At 44.4% G+C, this 15,577-nt stretch overlaps 1 protein-coding gene across 1 annotated transcript in view; it reads right to left on the bottom strand.

The window, feature by feature from the left end:
- Mertk (MER proto-oncogene, tyrosine kinase) overlaps positions 1 to 15,577 on the bottom strand; it is a 102,778-nt gene that overhangs the window by 49,202 nt on the left and 37,999 nt on the right. The window contains exons 5-6 of the mRNA XM_036185342.1: positions 3,985 to 4,071; positions 2,095 to 2,210 (exon numbers count right to left, since the gene is read on the bottom strand). Coding sequence (XP_036041235.1) covers positions 2,095 to 2,210; positions 3,985 to 4,071 — 203 coding nt within the window. The remainder of the gene's footprint in view (positions 1 to 2,094; positions 2,211 to 3,984; positions 4,072 to 15,577) is intronic.

Here is a 15,577-nt window from a genome sequence, read left to right as displayed (position 1 = left end):
CTGAGGAGATGGTTCAGTGGGTAAGAACACTTGCCGCGCAGGCTTGGAAACCCAAGTTCAAATCAGCAGTACCCACATAAAAGGCTGAATTCGACTGCACGCCCAGACTCTTGTAGCCCCAGGGCTGTGGGAGCAGAGGAGAGAACTGGTGGGGAGTTGATAGGGCATCAGACAGCCTCCACACATGCATGACACACATGTTTGCACACCACACACACATGAAAGAATAATACAAAATTTAAAGCATGGAATCTAAACACATTCCTGAATAGTCAGGAAAAAAAAAAACATAAGGAAAAGAAAAAAAAAACCAAGCAAGAAACCATTGAGATGAATGAAAACATAGTAAACCAAAAATCTCATGGGATACAGCTAAAGCCGTATTTATAGGGAAATGGATAGCACAGATGTGCAGCATAAATGCCTACATTACATTTCTCTCAACTAGGCATGATGGCACACGCCTGTAATGCCCTTTGGGGGCAAAAACAGGAAGAGCAAGAGTTCATGGTGATTTACGGCAATAGTGAGTTGACTATTGCAGTGTAGACTACACGAGGCTGACTCTGTCTTTAGAACATTCATTAGGCAGTCACTTGGGACGATTTCCTGGTAGAGATTGTAGACACAAGAAGGGCTCGCACTTACAGTGCTTGGGAGAGTGACAAATACAGCTGGGCAGGAACTAAACAAGGCTGGGATGGTGGGGTAAAGACAGATACATTTTAGAGATAAAGCATGTTTTTATTTTTCAGAGAAGGGACATCTGTCAGTAAGAGTGGGAGGCACCAAGAGCAGAGAAACTAATTCCAGTTGGTAGGAAAAACATCTAGTTATCAACACAAAGTTCTCTGGAAGTCACATCTTCAAACTGAGTTGGAATGAGGTTAATGTGTTTGCCTTTTTAAAATTTATTATTATTATTATTGTTATTATCAAGTGGGGGGAACACTTATGCTGTGATACACAAGTGGAGGTCAGAAGACAATTTCTAAAACTCAGTTCTTTCCTTCTATTGTGGATTCCAGGGATCAAACTCAGGCTGTCAGGTTTGTGTGGCATCTCGCTGGCCTGGTTAAGGAGGTTTTAACGAGAAAACCAGATATTCAGGAAACTGAGAATAACTCTGTCCCCAAAGCAGAATGCACTCATCCTGGCAGCAGGCAGTCCCCAGGTGACTGGTGACAAGCTCCTACACACTGTGTCTGATCTGACTGTGGAGTTAGTAGCTCTAGCACTGATCTTCATGGCGTCAGATTTTCATGGACCTGAATTCACACAGACAGGTGAGTGTGCCCAGCCCACAGTGCTAGTGTTTTTTTTTTTGTTTTTTTTTTGAGCTGAGGATCGAACCCCGGGCCTTGCGCTTGCTAGGCAAGCACTCTACCATTGAGCTAAATCTCCACCCACTATGTGCTTGTGTGTTTTAAGCAAGAGATACATATCCACAGAGTGAATGCCTTGGCTCCAGTGGGGACTCAGGAAGTAATAGTGTTCTTGCCCATTTCTGTTTTCATGAAAGGAGCATTCAAGAGCACAGCTTATATCACGGCAAGGTACCATTTAGGGCGACTCACCCATATTTCTCCCTGCCCTGTTTCCTAGTTACTTTAGGTACAGTTAAAAAGAGTTGAGGATTGTACAGGGCCAGCAATCCCCACATTTCCCCAAGAGACAGTGGCTAAGGGGTTTCATTTATCAGCACATGTGACCCTCCTTGGGCTGGTGCCTGTCCCTCATAGCACCAGGGGAGGAAGAGCCACACTAAGAGGTGTGTAGCCTCCTGGACCCTTGGCCACAAACCAGCTCTCATTCAAGGGGAATCTTTGTAATTTATAACAAAATATCCCTGGCCTCATGACCTTTGTCCTTGGAGACCTGTTTCTCTCCTGGTTGGGCCCTGGGCCATAAAGCAGCACTGAGGCCAGAGCATCAGAAACAGCCTGTGATGGTCGACACTGAGTAGAGGGTGGAAGAGGTTCTGAACAGAAGTGGAGAAATACCTTCCATGCCTACCCTGGGGAGGAGGAAGGAAAGCTAGAGAGCATCACACGGCACCACACAACCCCTTCCCTCTCTGTTCTGGAGATTTACCTGAATGCTGCAGTTCTGAAATGGGGAGTACCCGTCAAAACCTGGGACCCAGGAGACCAGGATGCTGTGTGCTGTGCTGCTGAGGATGTGGACTTCAGTTGGTGGGGAGGGAATTGCTATGGAAAAACAGAGACACACACATACAATCACAATGGTAAACTCCAGGGGGCCTCAGGCATCAAACCAGCTGTTCTCTCGACCTGTGGGTCCTAACCCCATTGGGGGTCAAATGACCCTTTCACAGGGGTCATCTAAGACCATCAGAAACACAGATATTTACATTATGATTCATGGGTCCCAACCCCATTGGGAGTCAAACGACCCTTTCACAGGGGTCATCTAAGACCATCGGAAAACACAGATATTTACATTATGATTCATAACAGTAGCAAAATTACAGTTATGAAGTAACAATGAAAATAATTTTACGGTTGGGGGTCACCACAACATGAGGAACTATATCAAAGGGTCACAGTTAGGAAGGCTGAGAACCACTGATTTAGACCAAGGTAGTCTTGGTTGCACTGACCTAAGTTTTAACATAAATGAAAGTCAGAAACACAAGTTTGGCCTCAGTGCTGGGGGGACAAGGCAGACGGACCAGAAGCTCAAGGTCATCTTGTCTTAAAATGAACACATAGAAATCCCACAAGCCTTGGAAACAGGATTGAATTTTTAAAGAAATTTTGGATGAGATTCTACATGAAGCATACATTTTCATGCTTCCCATTTTATACATGTTTAAACTCTAAGAAGTTTAAACCTTAGTAAAAGGTCTTTCCAAGTCTACACCCACTGGAGGATTTCTGAGATTCCCAACATGCCTTTGGAAACTGTAATAGCAGAATTTGTAAAGAGGAAGGAAGTTATACACTTCCTCCAGGAGTCACTTTTAGTTTGACTTTTTTTTTTTTTTGCAATGAACTCTTACAAAATGCCATTTCATATCCTTTACCCAGTTGATTTACTGAAACTGAAATCAGAATCTTTTAGGACTATAACTCCTTCTGTACTTTTAAATTCCCTTCTCTGCATGCCCAACCTTTAACTTATATTCCACCTTTTCCTTGTGTTTCTTTGATTTCCCAAAGGATAAGAGAAAAGAACCATGAAGCCAATATTTACTCTTCACTATCTCAAAATCAGAACCCAATATTTATTCTCCACTATCTAAAGATCAGATAGTAAAACATAAAATGTGCTTGTGTTTCTGTGAGCAAGAATGATGATATAAAGAGAAGGCAGAATTTGCTTGTAGGTTTCACTTTCCTTCCAAGTTTTGGTTTTAAATACCTGCTACTACACAGGAGAAGAAGGACAAGGTGATGAACTGCCATGTCTCTACTTGGACGCTGTTACTGTCAATCAGCTGCCCAGGGAGCACCCATCTAGGGAACCGCGCTCACGGGAGGTAAGATGGTGAGGAAGGGAGAGGAGGAGACAGATGGGTACCCCTGTCCTTTGCTCTCAGCTCCCAGTTTGAAGTCTCCCTCTTGTAAGACTTGGATCAGGTTCCATTGACCCAGTCTTCATATCAGGGTCCCTGGTGAGCCCATCTCTGGGCTCCTCAAGGATTAATGAGGACAAGCATAAGGTGAAAATGGGAAAAGTGAACACAGAAGTAGTTTTCCAGCTGATTCTCCCCCTGTGCTCAGCAGGACGACACTAGCTAACGCCTGGCAGTGACTTATGTGTCAAGAACTGCTGTAACTGTCTTACTTGTCCTCAGTCATCAAGCCTCAAGCAGGTAGGCTTTATAAAACTACCCTATTTCCTTCTTCCAAAACAGCACCGATGCCAAAGAGAAGGGACTTGTCCACTGTTACAAAGAAGTCAGTGGGTACCCCAGACCCGCAGGAGATGGTGGAGAGCCCTGGCCTTCCTGCTCACCTTTGATGTTGATCTGCACACCCTTGGACACCGTCAGCCCTTTGTCATTGTGGGCCTCACAGCTGAAGACTGCTGTCTCTGTCAGACCTGGGACAGAAGGACAGTCGTGAGATTCGAAGCAGAGAAACAGGTTGTCCTGGACTGGAAATCTGTGGCTTTGCCAGCTTTTATTTCTTGGGTCGTAGCTTCTGGCCTAAAATGCAATATTCATCTAAAAATTGTGCTAGCTATAAAAGACAAACCTGAGAAGAAACTACAGGTACCCAGAGCAGGGCAGCCCTGGACCCAGAGGTATCTGCTTTCATTCATTCAATCTCTGAATGCCGAGGTAAAGTCATTCAGACTTCTTTCTTTTTGTCTTGCTGTTTTTAAGAGGGGGAGGGGTTGAGACATGGTCTTTCTATGTAGTTCTGGCTGGCCTGGAACTCATTCTGTAGACCAGCTTAAACTCACAGAGACCTACCTGCCTCTGCCTCCTGAGTGCTCCAGCCAGAGTTTAGTCACAGATACAGCAAACAACACACAAGCACATGGGAGCTATGATGGGGGCTCATCACAGAGATGCAGGAAGCAAGGGAAAGAGTATCCAAGGGCCAAGGCTGAAGCAGTCAGAGCAAGAAAATAATGCAGCAGTGAATTACAACCCAAGGTATGCAATAAAGTTTCAAGTGGTGTGTATTGATAAAAAGGGCAGATTAAATAGATGGAAGGTAACAGACAAGTTTCCCACAAAGACACCCTCCATTGGTCTAAGTAGATTCTCCTTCCTGGAGGAAGTGGGCGGAGCATGGTTTGGAAAGGTGAGAAAGAGAGCAGCCTCAGGTTGGAGGAGAACCTGACCACGCCCATCCCTGCCAGGCTGATCAAGTTCACGCCTGCAGTGACTGGTCATGTGGACAGAATGTACCCTGGGATGATGGAAATAGTGAAGTCACTTCTGTGACATTCCTCTTGAAACACAAAAGCTTGTTCTGTCCATAGGAAAAGTATCAGCCAGGCCCATGGGATGGTCTACAAAACACCTGACCAGCGATCCTCAAAACCACCGGGTCCAAGGAAAACAAGGGCCACAAGGTGCCTGATCAGAAATACACAGATGACTCAGTGGAGTGGAGTGTGACATCCTGGATGGAATTCTGGGACAGAAAAGGGACAGGTGTTAAAATCTAAGGAAATCTGAATGTTAGCTAATAAAAATGTATCAGAATTGAGACATCAATGGTAACCAATTTATCACACTAATGCAGGATGTTAATAACAGGGATGTGCAGATGGGCTGTATTCAGATTCTTTGTTCTATCTTAACAGTTTCCTTTAAGTGTTTTTTTTTTGTTTGTTTGTTTTTTTAACTGTGTGTATGTATGCAAGTGCATGCATGTATGGAGGTTCGAGAACAACTTTTAGGAGTTGATGCACCTTGTTGAAACAGAGTTTCTCTTGTTTCTGCCACTGTGCAGCCCCCTCCTGGCTAACTGGTTCATGAATTTCAGGCAGTTCCCTATCTTTGTGTCTCATCTCATCCTAGGATTACATATGTGTGCCTTGGTGTTGAATTCAGCCTTTTCTGGGGGTTCTGGGAGTGAGGAGGAACTCAGGTTGTTGCTTCATCTGCTGACCAACCCCGGCACTATTTCTACAGTTTTACTGCAAACTCTAAAACAAACACACAAACAACCTATATGCACTGTGCAGTTGGTCTGGAAACTTCTATATCTCTAGGACACAAAAGCAGTATTATTATAAACTGAAGATAGACACATTTTTTACAAACAGGCCACAACTTGCTTTTACTATAAAGCTTATTTTGGATGCCAGGGAGATGTCTCAGTGGGTAGAGCATATACTACTCTCACAGAGGATCACGGTTTGGTTCCCATGTCAGGTAGCTCACAATTTTCTACAAGTTCAGTTCTGGAGGATCCCATGGGCTCTTTGGGCATTTGGCTCACTTGCATTCACAAGCACATGTACCCACATACAGACACATACATAATTAAAGACAAACAAACAAACTTATTTAGTTTTCTTTGGTCTACTACACAGGGAATTTTCCATTCTGATATCTGAAAATTCTCGGCTTGTCACTAATGCACTTGAACTTGAGAAATGAAACGGAGGAAAAACAAAACAAAACAAAACTGTCTACAGGAGAGCAGCAGTCATTAAGCCTAGAAAAGTTGTCCAGTATCGATACCCATGTGGCCAGGACTGTGTCAGGGCTGCAGCCAAGTGGTCATTATGTGGCAGAGGATTGTGTTTGGAGAAGTTGTAAGGGAAAAAAAAAGAGCAACACACACACACACACACACACACACACACACACACACACACACACACACACAGTGCAGGTAAATTCCTGTTACTTTCCACTCAGATGGAAGGCTCTCCCTGGAGTTTTCCCGACTTTTCCTGACTAGGCATGGTCCCCCACCCCCCGTGGAAAAATCAACCCTGCATCTCTGTCCTATGACTCTCAGGGTGACTTTTCCTTTCTGTGTAAAACATTACACTGAGAATGTGACAGATATTTACTTTTCTGAGATGGGGAGTATTTTCCTCACACTGGAGGGAAATCCTAAAGTGGATTGCTTAATTCAGTTTTCTTGACCCTCTAAAGCACCCAGTACATCGACTTCAGGCAGGAGCCTCGTCTTTTCGTATTTGATCACTTCCTCTCAGGTGAACGATGAAAATTCTGTTCCTGATTTGTATGGTGACTGAAGCAAATAATTAGTTCTCTGAAAACGAGTATTTGATCTCACACCCCTTACTTGAATCTATAAAGGATGCTTGGGAGGGAACGCTCCACAGGAGGCGGAGGGGCGTCCTTAGCTCATCTGTTTGCTTCCTCCTAATTTTCTAAAGTATGTGTAGTCTCTCAGAAATTCTGATGTCTACAATGCAAAGTTTTTCATGATTTAAACAGCTGAATAAAATGCAGTTGTAGAGAGCTTGGGAACTGGTTAGAATCTAGGAACTTAAGCTTACCTAGTCCTCAAACCCACCTGGAACATTTTGATATTGACAACAGCCACTGAAATCATTCTTCCTGCAAGAGCGGAAATTGTCCACCATGACTTTCTACTTCTCCCAGGAAGTCTATTCTAACAGCATCCACGTGTGTGCTTGAAAATCTTTGAATAATTACCTTACGATTTGCTTCATTTTGGATTGATTATACTTACAGTAATTATCAGGATGCATCTAATTAGTATAAATAACTCCATTTTTCTTTTGTCAGTGCTGAGGATGACACCCAAGACTTCATGCATGATTGACATGCTATATCCCCCCTCAGTGTATCTCCTTTGCCAGATCAAATTGGAATTCTTTGTGCATGTAGCCTAAAAAGTCCTTAGCCTGGAGACAAAGTACCACAGCTGCTGTTCCCAGAGAGAGTCGGGTCCAGACTTTTAGAGATCCCAGGGACACTTGCCCTCAAAAGTTGGCTTATTCTCATAATAACAGTGTTGCTTTCCTTTTCATGCTCATGCTCATTATCTCATGAATGTATGAAGGAATTTTCCGGAGGTGATGTCATACGGTGACGTCACAGGTCAGTGGAACGCGGGCTTGGGTATCTCTGTCTTAAAATTTTTCCATTGTACTTTCTAATTCAGTAACCAGAAAAGCATAACTAATAAAAAAATTGTTTTAAGACTTAAAGGGACCCTGACACCGAAGTCTTTGAAAGCTGAGTCCCACTGAGATTTGGGGGGAGGGAGGGAGGCACCAACTTCTGGAAAATGGAGGAAGAACTTAGGGACAAAAGGCAGGTGGGGAACAACAACAAACAAACAAACAACCCTGTGTGGCATCGGTCGGGCTTTGATCTTAGGAAAGAGAATGCACACAGAATGAGGAGCAAGGCACAGTGTGGGGTCCATTCCGCCACTGCCCGTGTGACAGCCTGGCCTCTGGTCTCCCAGAGGTGTCTCCCCACCCTACCAGCTCCCAAGAGCCTGCAATACTTGGCTCTCATTTAGAAAACTGGGCTCCATCAGAAGACACAAGGGTTCTACTAATTCACTCATTAATTCATTTGTTTTAGGTACAGTAGATGTTTGCAGGCTAGTACCTATCATTTGATTTCAATTTTTTTTTTGTTTGTTTTTTTGAGACAGGGTTTCTCTGTGTAATTTTGGTGCCTATCCTAGATCTTGCTCTGTAGACCAGGCTGGGCTCGAACTCACAGATATCCAACTGGCTCTGCCTCCCGAGTGCTGGGATCAAAGGCGTGTGCCACCACCGCCTGGCAATTTCAATTATTCTTAACAAAACTTTTAGGAAACATTCGTGGTGCATGAACTACAAAATATCACTTTCCAAGCTGAGCAAGAGAGGAAGAGTCGGCCCAACGGCAAAACAGGTTTATTTCACTGAAATCCAGTATTTCATTGTCCTCCCTGAAGGAGGGTCACCACCTCACTGTTCCATCCTCAAAAGCAGACTAGTGTTTAAAGTGAAACTGGCTGCCACGGGACTTAATTTTAGATCAAGCAGGAAGTCATTTTTCCTCTTTGTATTTTTTTTTCAAAGTGTACACAAGGTCAGAAAAACAGTCTGTAGCGGATGTCTCCACAGCACAAGGCACCCACACCGAACTCGAGAGCCGGACTCCAGCGCCATTCTGTATGGACAGGTGCTTGTTGGCCACATGCCAAAGAGACGTGAGCAGAGAGACGTGGAGACCCATTCAAACAAAGGCAGATTTCTCCAAAACTAGATCAGCTCTTACAGCTCCAGAGGTACCCGCCTCCACCCCACAAGGTGTTCCACCCTCCGCATGCCATGGACAGAACCAGGCCTCACTCACTCTAGGCAAGTGCTCTACCACAGAGCCACACCCTCACCCTGTATAACGTTTTCCCTTAAGTTTTTGGTTTCGTGGCACTAACATCCCAAGTCGTCTTGTTTAAACAGCCAGACGAGCTATGTAGAGTGACTGTAGGAAAGGACAGCTCCCACTCCCTTGCTTGGTCACCCCTGTGGATGAACAACAGCCACCAGGTTGGAATAGAGCTGGATGTTTTATAGCCCAAACCCAAGAGGCTTTCCTGGGAGAAAAGCATGTGCTGGTCTCAGATCCCTGCCCTCCCTCCTCCCACAGATCCTGAGTGCTCAGGGTGGAAGCGCCACAGAGCCTGAGACCTCTGGCCCTGGGTTCCTGTGAGTCTCCTCCCCAAGCCCCAGGATGGCAGCGGCGTCTACACCCCTATGGTTCCCCCTCTCACCACCCCATTTGAGAAATGGCAGCCTGTGACCCAGACCTGAGATATTTTAAGGAACTTTGAGGAACAAGATGTTCCCTTGAGGGAACGGCAATCACAGCTGCTGAGGAAGCAACTTCCAGGAGTGTAGTTAGGCTGAGTCTCTGAGATGAAGCAACGCAGAAATTTAATGAAGTAAACAATCCTGCTTTCTCACCCCCCCCCCCTCTTTCTACCAGAGAAGGAACACACAGAACACACCGCATGGGTAAAATGGCTCATTACCTTGGAACTCAGTCTGCCCTGGTTTCATTCATTCACAAATACTGAGTACTCACTATGTACCAGGCGTCCGTCCCCCCCCCCCCCCCCCCCCGCCAGGAGCCTAGGATGTCTTTAAGAATCAAAACAAAGATTCCTGTCCCTTAGGGTTCACATTCCCCCAGAGCAAAATGAAGCATTGGACCTGACAGAGAAGTTGAATGCTGTGTCAGAAAGTGACAGGTACCAGGGACAGGAAGAGGATGGGATGGTATGGGAGGGTGGGGACACAGGCTCTGATTTTCAATGGGTGGTGGGGGGAGATGGGATGGGGGAGTGGAGGAGGCTTGGGTGGAGGGGTGTTTCAGCCTCAGGGGAAATACCTAGGGTGAGGAAATGGACCTTGCAGTTCCTGGTCAGCCTGGGGAATCCCTAGCAAATAAACAGGTAAGAGAGGCTTTTATCAGAGAAGTGCCCGGCGGGGCGGTGGTGGTGGTGGTGGTGGTGGTGGTGGTGGTGGTGGTGGTGCATGCCTTTAATCCCAGCATTTTGGAGGTAGAAGCAGGTGGATCTCCATGAGTTCGAGGCCAGCCTGAACTAGACTGAGTTCTGAGACAGCCATGAATATAATACACAGAGAAATCTTGTCTCTAAAAAAAACAAAACAAACAAACAAAAAACCAGAGTGGCATGGGAAGCCTGGAACTCTCCAGGAGGACTGGCATGATTGTTGCAGCTGCCCTGTAGAGAAGACTTTAAACACGTTTCTGAATAGTTCTGAATTTAATAGGCATTAAAAATGCAATGGGAGTCAGAGCAAATCTTTAGGGCAAGCACTACAAGAACAAGGAACTCATTTGTATAAATTCTCACTGTCCCCAGTTATCACAATAAATACTAGTAACTATATCCAGCTAACGAAAACAAAAGCTAGTTTAGCTATCTGCTAGTTATGCATTTAAACATACAATTAGTGTTTTTTGTTTTTTTACAATTAGTGTTTTTTTAAGTTCTATTTTTATTTGCATGTACGTGTCTGAATGTATGTCACCTGTGTGTGGGTGCCCACGGAGTCTAGAAGGCATTGAATCTCTTGGATTTCAGGAGTTACATTGTGAGCCATCTGATACCAGTGCTCGGAACCAAACTCCAGTCCTCTGCAGAAGCAACAAGCACTCTCAACCGCCAAACCATCTCTTCAGTACAGGGGATCCAACGCCCTCTTTTGGCCACCATGGGCACTGCATGCACATATACAACTCTCATATACTCACAAATAAGTCAAATTAAATTTAAAAAGAAGTTGTACAAGTTGTCCATGGACGAATAACAAGATGTCATCAACCTATATGCTAATGTCAGAGGCCATATTCAATTACCTACAATGCATTCCGCCATAAACATCAGGCAGGAAAGTTCTTTGTAGCCTCCATTATTTGGAGTTGCCCAAGATTAAAAGTCATTTATTTATTTGTTATTTCTGGTGCTTAGGATTTTACTTTCTGATTTTGAGACAGGGTCTCAGTAGCCCAGGATGGTCTTGAACTCATCATATAGCTGATGATGACTTTAAATGTCCGATCCCCCTGTCCTGTCCCAAAGGCTAGGGTTACAGTCATGCACCTCCATACTTGGTTTGTTCCATGCTGGAGATCAACCTGTGGTCTCGTACATGCCAGACAAGCACTCTACCTACTGAGCTACACCCTCAGCCCTGTGCTGGGCATTTTCTTTGTTTGTTTTACAGTGTGAAGGCAGAAACTGGGCCTTCTGTGTGGTAGGCAAACTCTCTACCACTGAACTTTCCAACTGCTTCTTTAAAAGGGAAAAAAATTCAGATCAAAATAATTTTAGATTCACAACAAGTTGCAAAAATAGCGCCAAGTTCCTGTGCCCTCCCCGCCACCACTTCTCCATGATAAAGATTCTATTCAGTCATAACACCAGGATGAAAACCAGAAGGCGGCTTTGTACAATGCTAGTCACTAAAATCAACCTTACTCTGATTTTACCAGTCCCCCCGCCCCTGGGGGAGGGTGGATAGTGTAATGCTATGAAATTTTAATTACAGGTACAGATTTGTGCCTATGAAATTTTTCCACCATTGAAAAAGGACTCCCTCATGGGAACATTGTAGCCTAAGAGAAGCGATGGACAGAACTCATCTGTTTTCCACCATGGTAGTTTTGCACTCGGAGAAGGTGATTTCAGTGGAATCAGACCCCATGCAACCTTTGAGGTTGGCTGGCCTCAGACACAGGGCCTTTTCTCCTGTGTCTTCAGGACAGCTTTTACATCACCAAGTTCAGTGGAGAAGGATTGTGTCAAGAGGAGAAAAGTGCCAGGAGTGGAAACACATCCCTGCAACCCCATCTTCTACAGAGATAAGACCAGCCCTGAGGGAGATCCAGTCAAATATGCTCACTCAAAGCAGTCCAAACTACCAGGGCCAGGCAAACTACCTCCTTATTGGACACTTTCTTAGTAGAATGATAGGAAAAGTTATCATCCAAGATTTCTTTCTTTTTTTTCTTTTTTTTTTTTTTTTTTTTTAGTTTTTTGAGACAGGGTTTCTTTGTACCTTTCCTGGATCTCACTTGGTAGACCAGGCTGGCCTCAAACTCACAAAGATCCACCTGCCTCTGCCTCTGCCTCCCGAGTGCTAGGATTAAAGGCGTGCACCACCACTGCCCGGCTAAGATTTTACTTTTTAAAGACAGGATCTCATGTAGCCCAGGCTACCTCCAACTCACTACACACTCAAGAATGACCTTGAATTTATGACCTTCCTACTTCCCAGTCCTTGAGGTTAGACACTCATTTGTTCAGCGGTTCATTCATTCATTCATTGAGGAGATAGGGCTACACTAGCTAATAACTCTCACATAACCATTACCTGGAATAATAGCCTCTCTTAGAGACCTGATGAGTAGATGGTTGTGGCTGACCGCCAAGCACAGGCAGAGATGTCAGAGGGGCTGTGAGTACACAGGGAAGGGCATTCAGAGAGGAGCAGAGGACTAGGGGGCGTGTCAAAAGATGAATGGGGTGTACCAGAAAGACAACAAGAAGAAAGCAGCTAGGACAGAATGGCCCATGTGGGAAGCCAGGCAAGATGGCCCATTGCATTCATGGACTTGCAGAGGCTCATGAGATCCCATGAGTAGGGGACATCACCAGTAAAATGCTAGGCCTCAACTGGCTTGGACCAGAGGGTCTTGCCTGGAGCGAGAAGCTCCGCCTTTGAGGAGAAGCAGACAAGGCAGAGAAGGATTCACTGTGTGGATGGCAGGCTGGGGGTGGGGGGAGCGCAGAGGACAGAGGGACAGGAATGCAGGGTCACAGGATGCCAGGGTAACAGTGTCGGCAAGGAAGCAGGGAAATACGAATTAAGGGCATCACCGTGGAAAATCACAGGGTAGGGGGGCTCGACTGACATTTGAGAACACTATGCAGACTTGACCGCTGACTGCTGGACAGCGAAGAGGAAGTAATTTGGGTAGATTTCAGGCTTCTGACTGGGATATATTACTACCTCAAGAGGCCGTTACTGTTGGGTATCAGCTACACCACATCCGCTATCAAACATATCAAAATATTGTAGGAGGGGCCAGAGATATGGATCAGTGTTTATGACCATGTGTGGCTCTTGCAGAGGATCCAGATTCAGCTCGCAGCATCCACATAGTGGCTCACTGCCATCTGTAACTCCAGTTCCAAGCTATCAGATCCCTTCTATGGCCTCCATGGGCATGAAGCACACACGTGGTACACATAAATACATGCAGGCAACATACTCATGCAGATAAAATAAATTGAATGAGTCTTAAAAATGTTGTAAGATTCCGAGATGGTGAGGCACCTTATATTGATCCCCTCCTGCATAAGGAAGAACCAGGGTAGCAGGTGGATGGCTGTATTTTTTAGACAATTTTAAGTTGGTTGAATTGACTTACATGTAAATCTGACATGTTATTTTGATATAATCAACATGAATCCTAGAAAACTTTAAAAACAAGGGGTTTTTGAGCATTGCTCAATGATAAAGTATATGGTTAGCATGTACAAGAGTTTCATAACTAGGAGTACCCCTTATCCTTCCTAGAAAAAAATTTTCTCACCAAAAAGAAAAGAGAAAGAGAGAAAAGTAAGAATCTATTCTTCCAACCTTTCACAACCAGAATTGCTTGAGCAATGTAGCATACAATAGTCATTTAGAAACTAGGTGGAAAATGCTGGCTTAGCAGCTTAAACAGAGGTCCTTCATTTACAGACACATCAGTCTCTGCTCTGGAAATTGTAGAAGAGCTGGTGAAACCCAAGTCATCTATAAAATATCCCATGTCCTTCCTATGGCTTTCTGGTCCCTGATGGAAGGTGAGCTTATTAGATGTTTATAGTTTTGAAGGGACTCTTGTAATACGGCACTGGTCACTCTCCTGTCATTTCTGGACTCTGAAGACATGGCCAAAAGAGTTTTAGTGCTTGCTCCTGGAGACTCTCATGGAAATCCAAAGGAGTAAATCAGATAAAGTACCCCCACACACATAGTCTGCAGGGAGTATGTTTCCAGACTTCCAATGTAGGCCTGAAATCTCAGTGACAGACTCCAGAAATATGTGATTTTCCTAGATACTGATGCCTCTGACAAAGTTTAGTTTATAAACTAGGTACACTAAAAGATCAACAATGTGAGCTACTAATAAAATAGAACAAGCCCCAAAATATAATGTAATAAAATTTATGTGAATATATTCTCTTTTATTTCTGGAATTTTTGGACCACAGAAAGTGAAATCTCAGATGAGGGGGATGACTGTATTATGAGAGGTGAGAGACTCTGCTAGCCAAACTGGCCAATAAGAAAAGGTAGATGGCCCAGTTATCAAGTGCCGGGAGCAGAAGCCTGAGGACTTGATTCAATCACCAGCAGCCATGTAAAAGGGAAAAGCCAGAAGAGGTGGTGTATAATTGGATTTTCAGTGCCAGCAGAGAGACAGGAGGAGCTCCGGGTTTGCTGACCAGGTGGTCCAGCCAAATCCACAGACATCAGGTTCAATGAGAGACCCTTCTCAAAAAAGAAGGTAGAGAGTAATTGAGAAAGGCACCTGATGTCAACCTGTGCCCTCCACATGCTTGCTTATGCACATGCAGACACACATAAAAAAACAAAAACTGGTAACAAATAAAATCTGTGAATGCTGTATGTACACGGCATGCGGTATGTACCTTTGTGTTTTGCCAGAAAGACCAGAAACTGGCAAGATCTTTTTAGAAAGAGATTAGAATTTTCAAACTTTAAAATATGTCCACCTTTTCCTTCAATCCCCCTTTTAGCTATTAGATACAGATGATTTCACACACACACACACACACACACACACACACACACACACATGCTAAAAATTAAAACAGTATGTTTGAGGGAGTACATATGTTAGTTACTAAAGCTGTTCCACAATGCACATATATATATATCAAAACACCATACTCTACGTTATAAATGCATATAATATTTTTATCAACTAAAAAATAAAATGTTACCAGGCATGGAGACACACACCTTTAAATCCCAGCACCTGGGAGGCAGAGGCAGGCAGGTCTTTGTGAGTTCAAGATCAGCCTGGTCTACAGAGAGAGTTCCAGGACAGCCATGGCTACACAGATAAACCTGGTCTCAAACAACAACAACAAAATTAAATAAAGTGTTGAGGTCAGTGAGATGGCTCAGCAGGTTTGCACCTGCTGCTAAGCCTGATGGCCTAAATCCAATCGCTAAAGCTTACATGGTATGGAAGGAGAGAACCTACAAGCTGTCCTCTGACCTCTACATGTACACACAAGCCTCCCACAAGTTGATGTAAAAAGGATTTTAAATTAAATATATAATATCCATATTTTATAAAATTAATCTTAGTATTTCTGGATGTGGTGGCAGGCTTGTGACCCTAGCACTTGCTAGGTAAATGCAGGCGGATGATCAGGAATGCAGGGACAGCCTGGGTTGTACAGCAAGTTTGAGGACAGCCTGGGTGACATGAAGCCATATCTCAAAATAATAACGATAATAAAGTGTTTCGTTAGTGGACTTTGGAGCAATTACCCCACAGAGAGGGTATTACT

This window comes from Onychomys torridus, chromosome 4, assembly GCF_903995425.1.
Source record: "Onychomys torridus chromosome 4, mOncTor1.1, whole genome shotgun sequence".
NCBI classification, from domain to species: Eukaryota; Metazoa; Chordata; class Mammalia; order Rodentia; family Cricetidae; genus Onychomys; species Onychomys torridus.
This window is presented reverse-complemented; position numbering and strand designations above follow the sequence as displayed.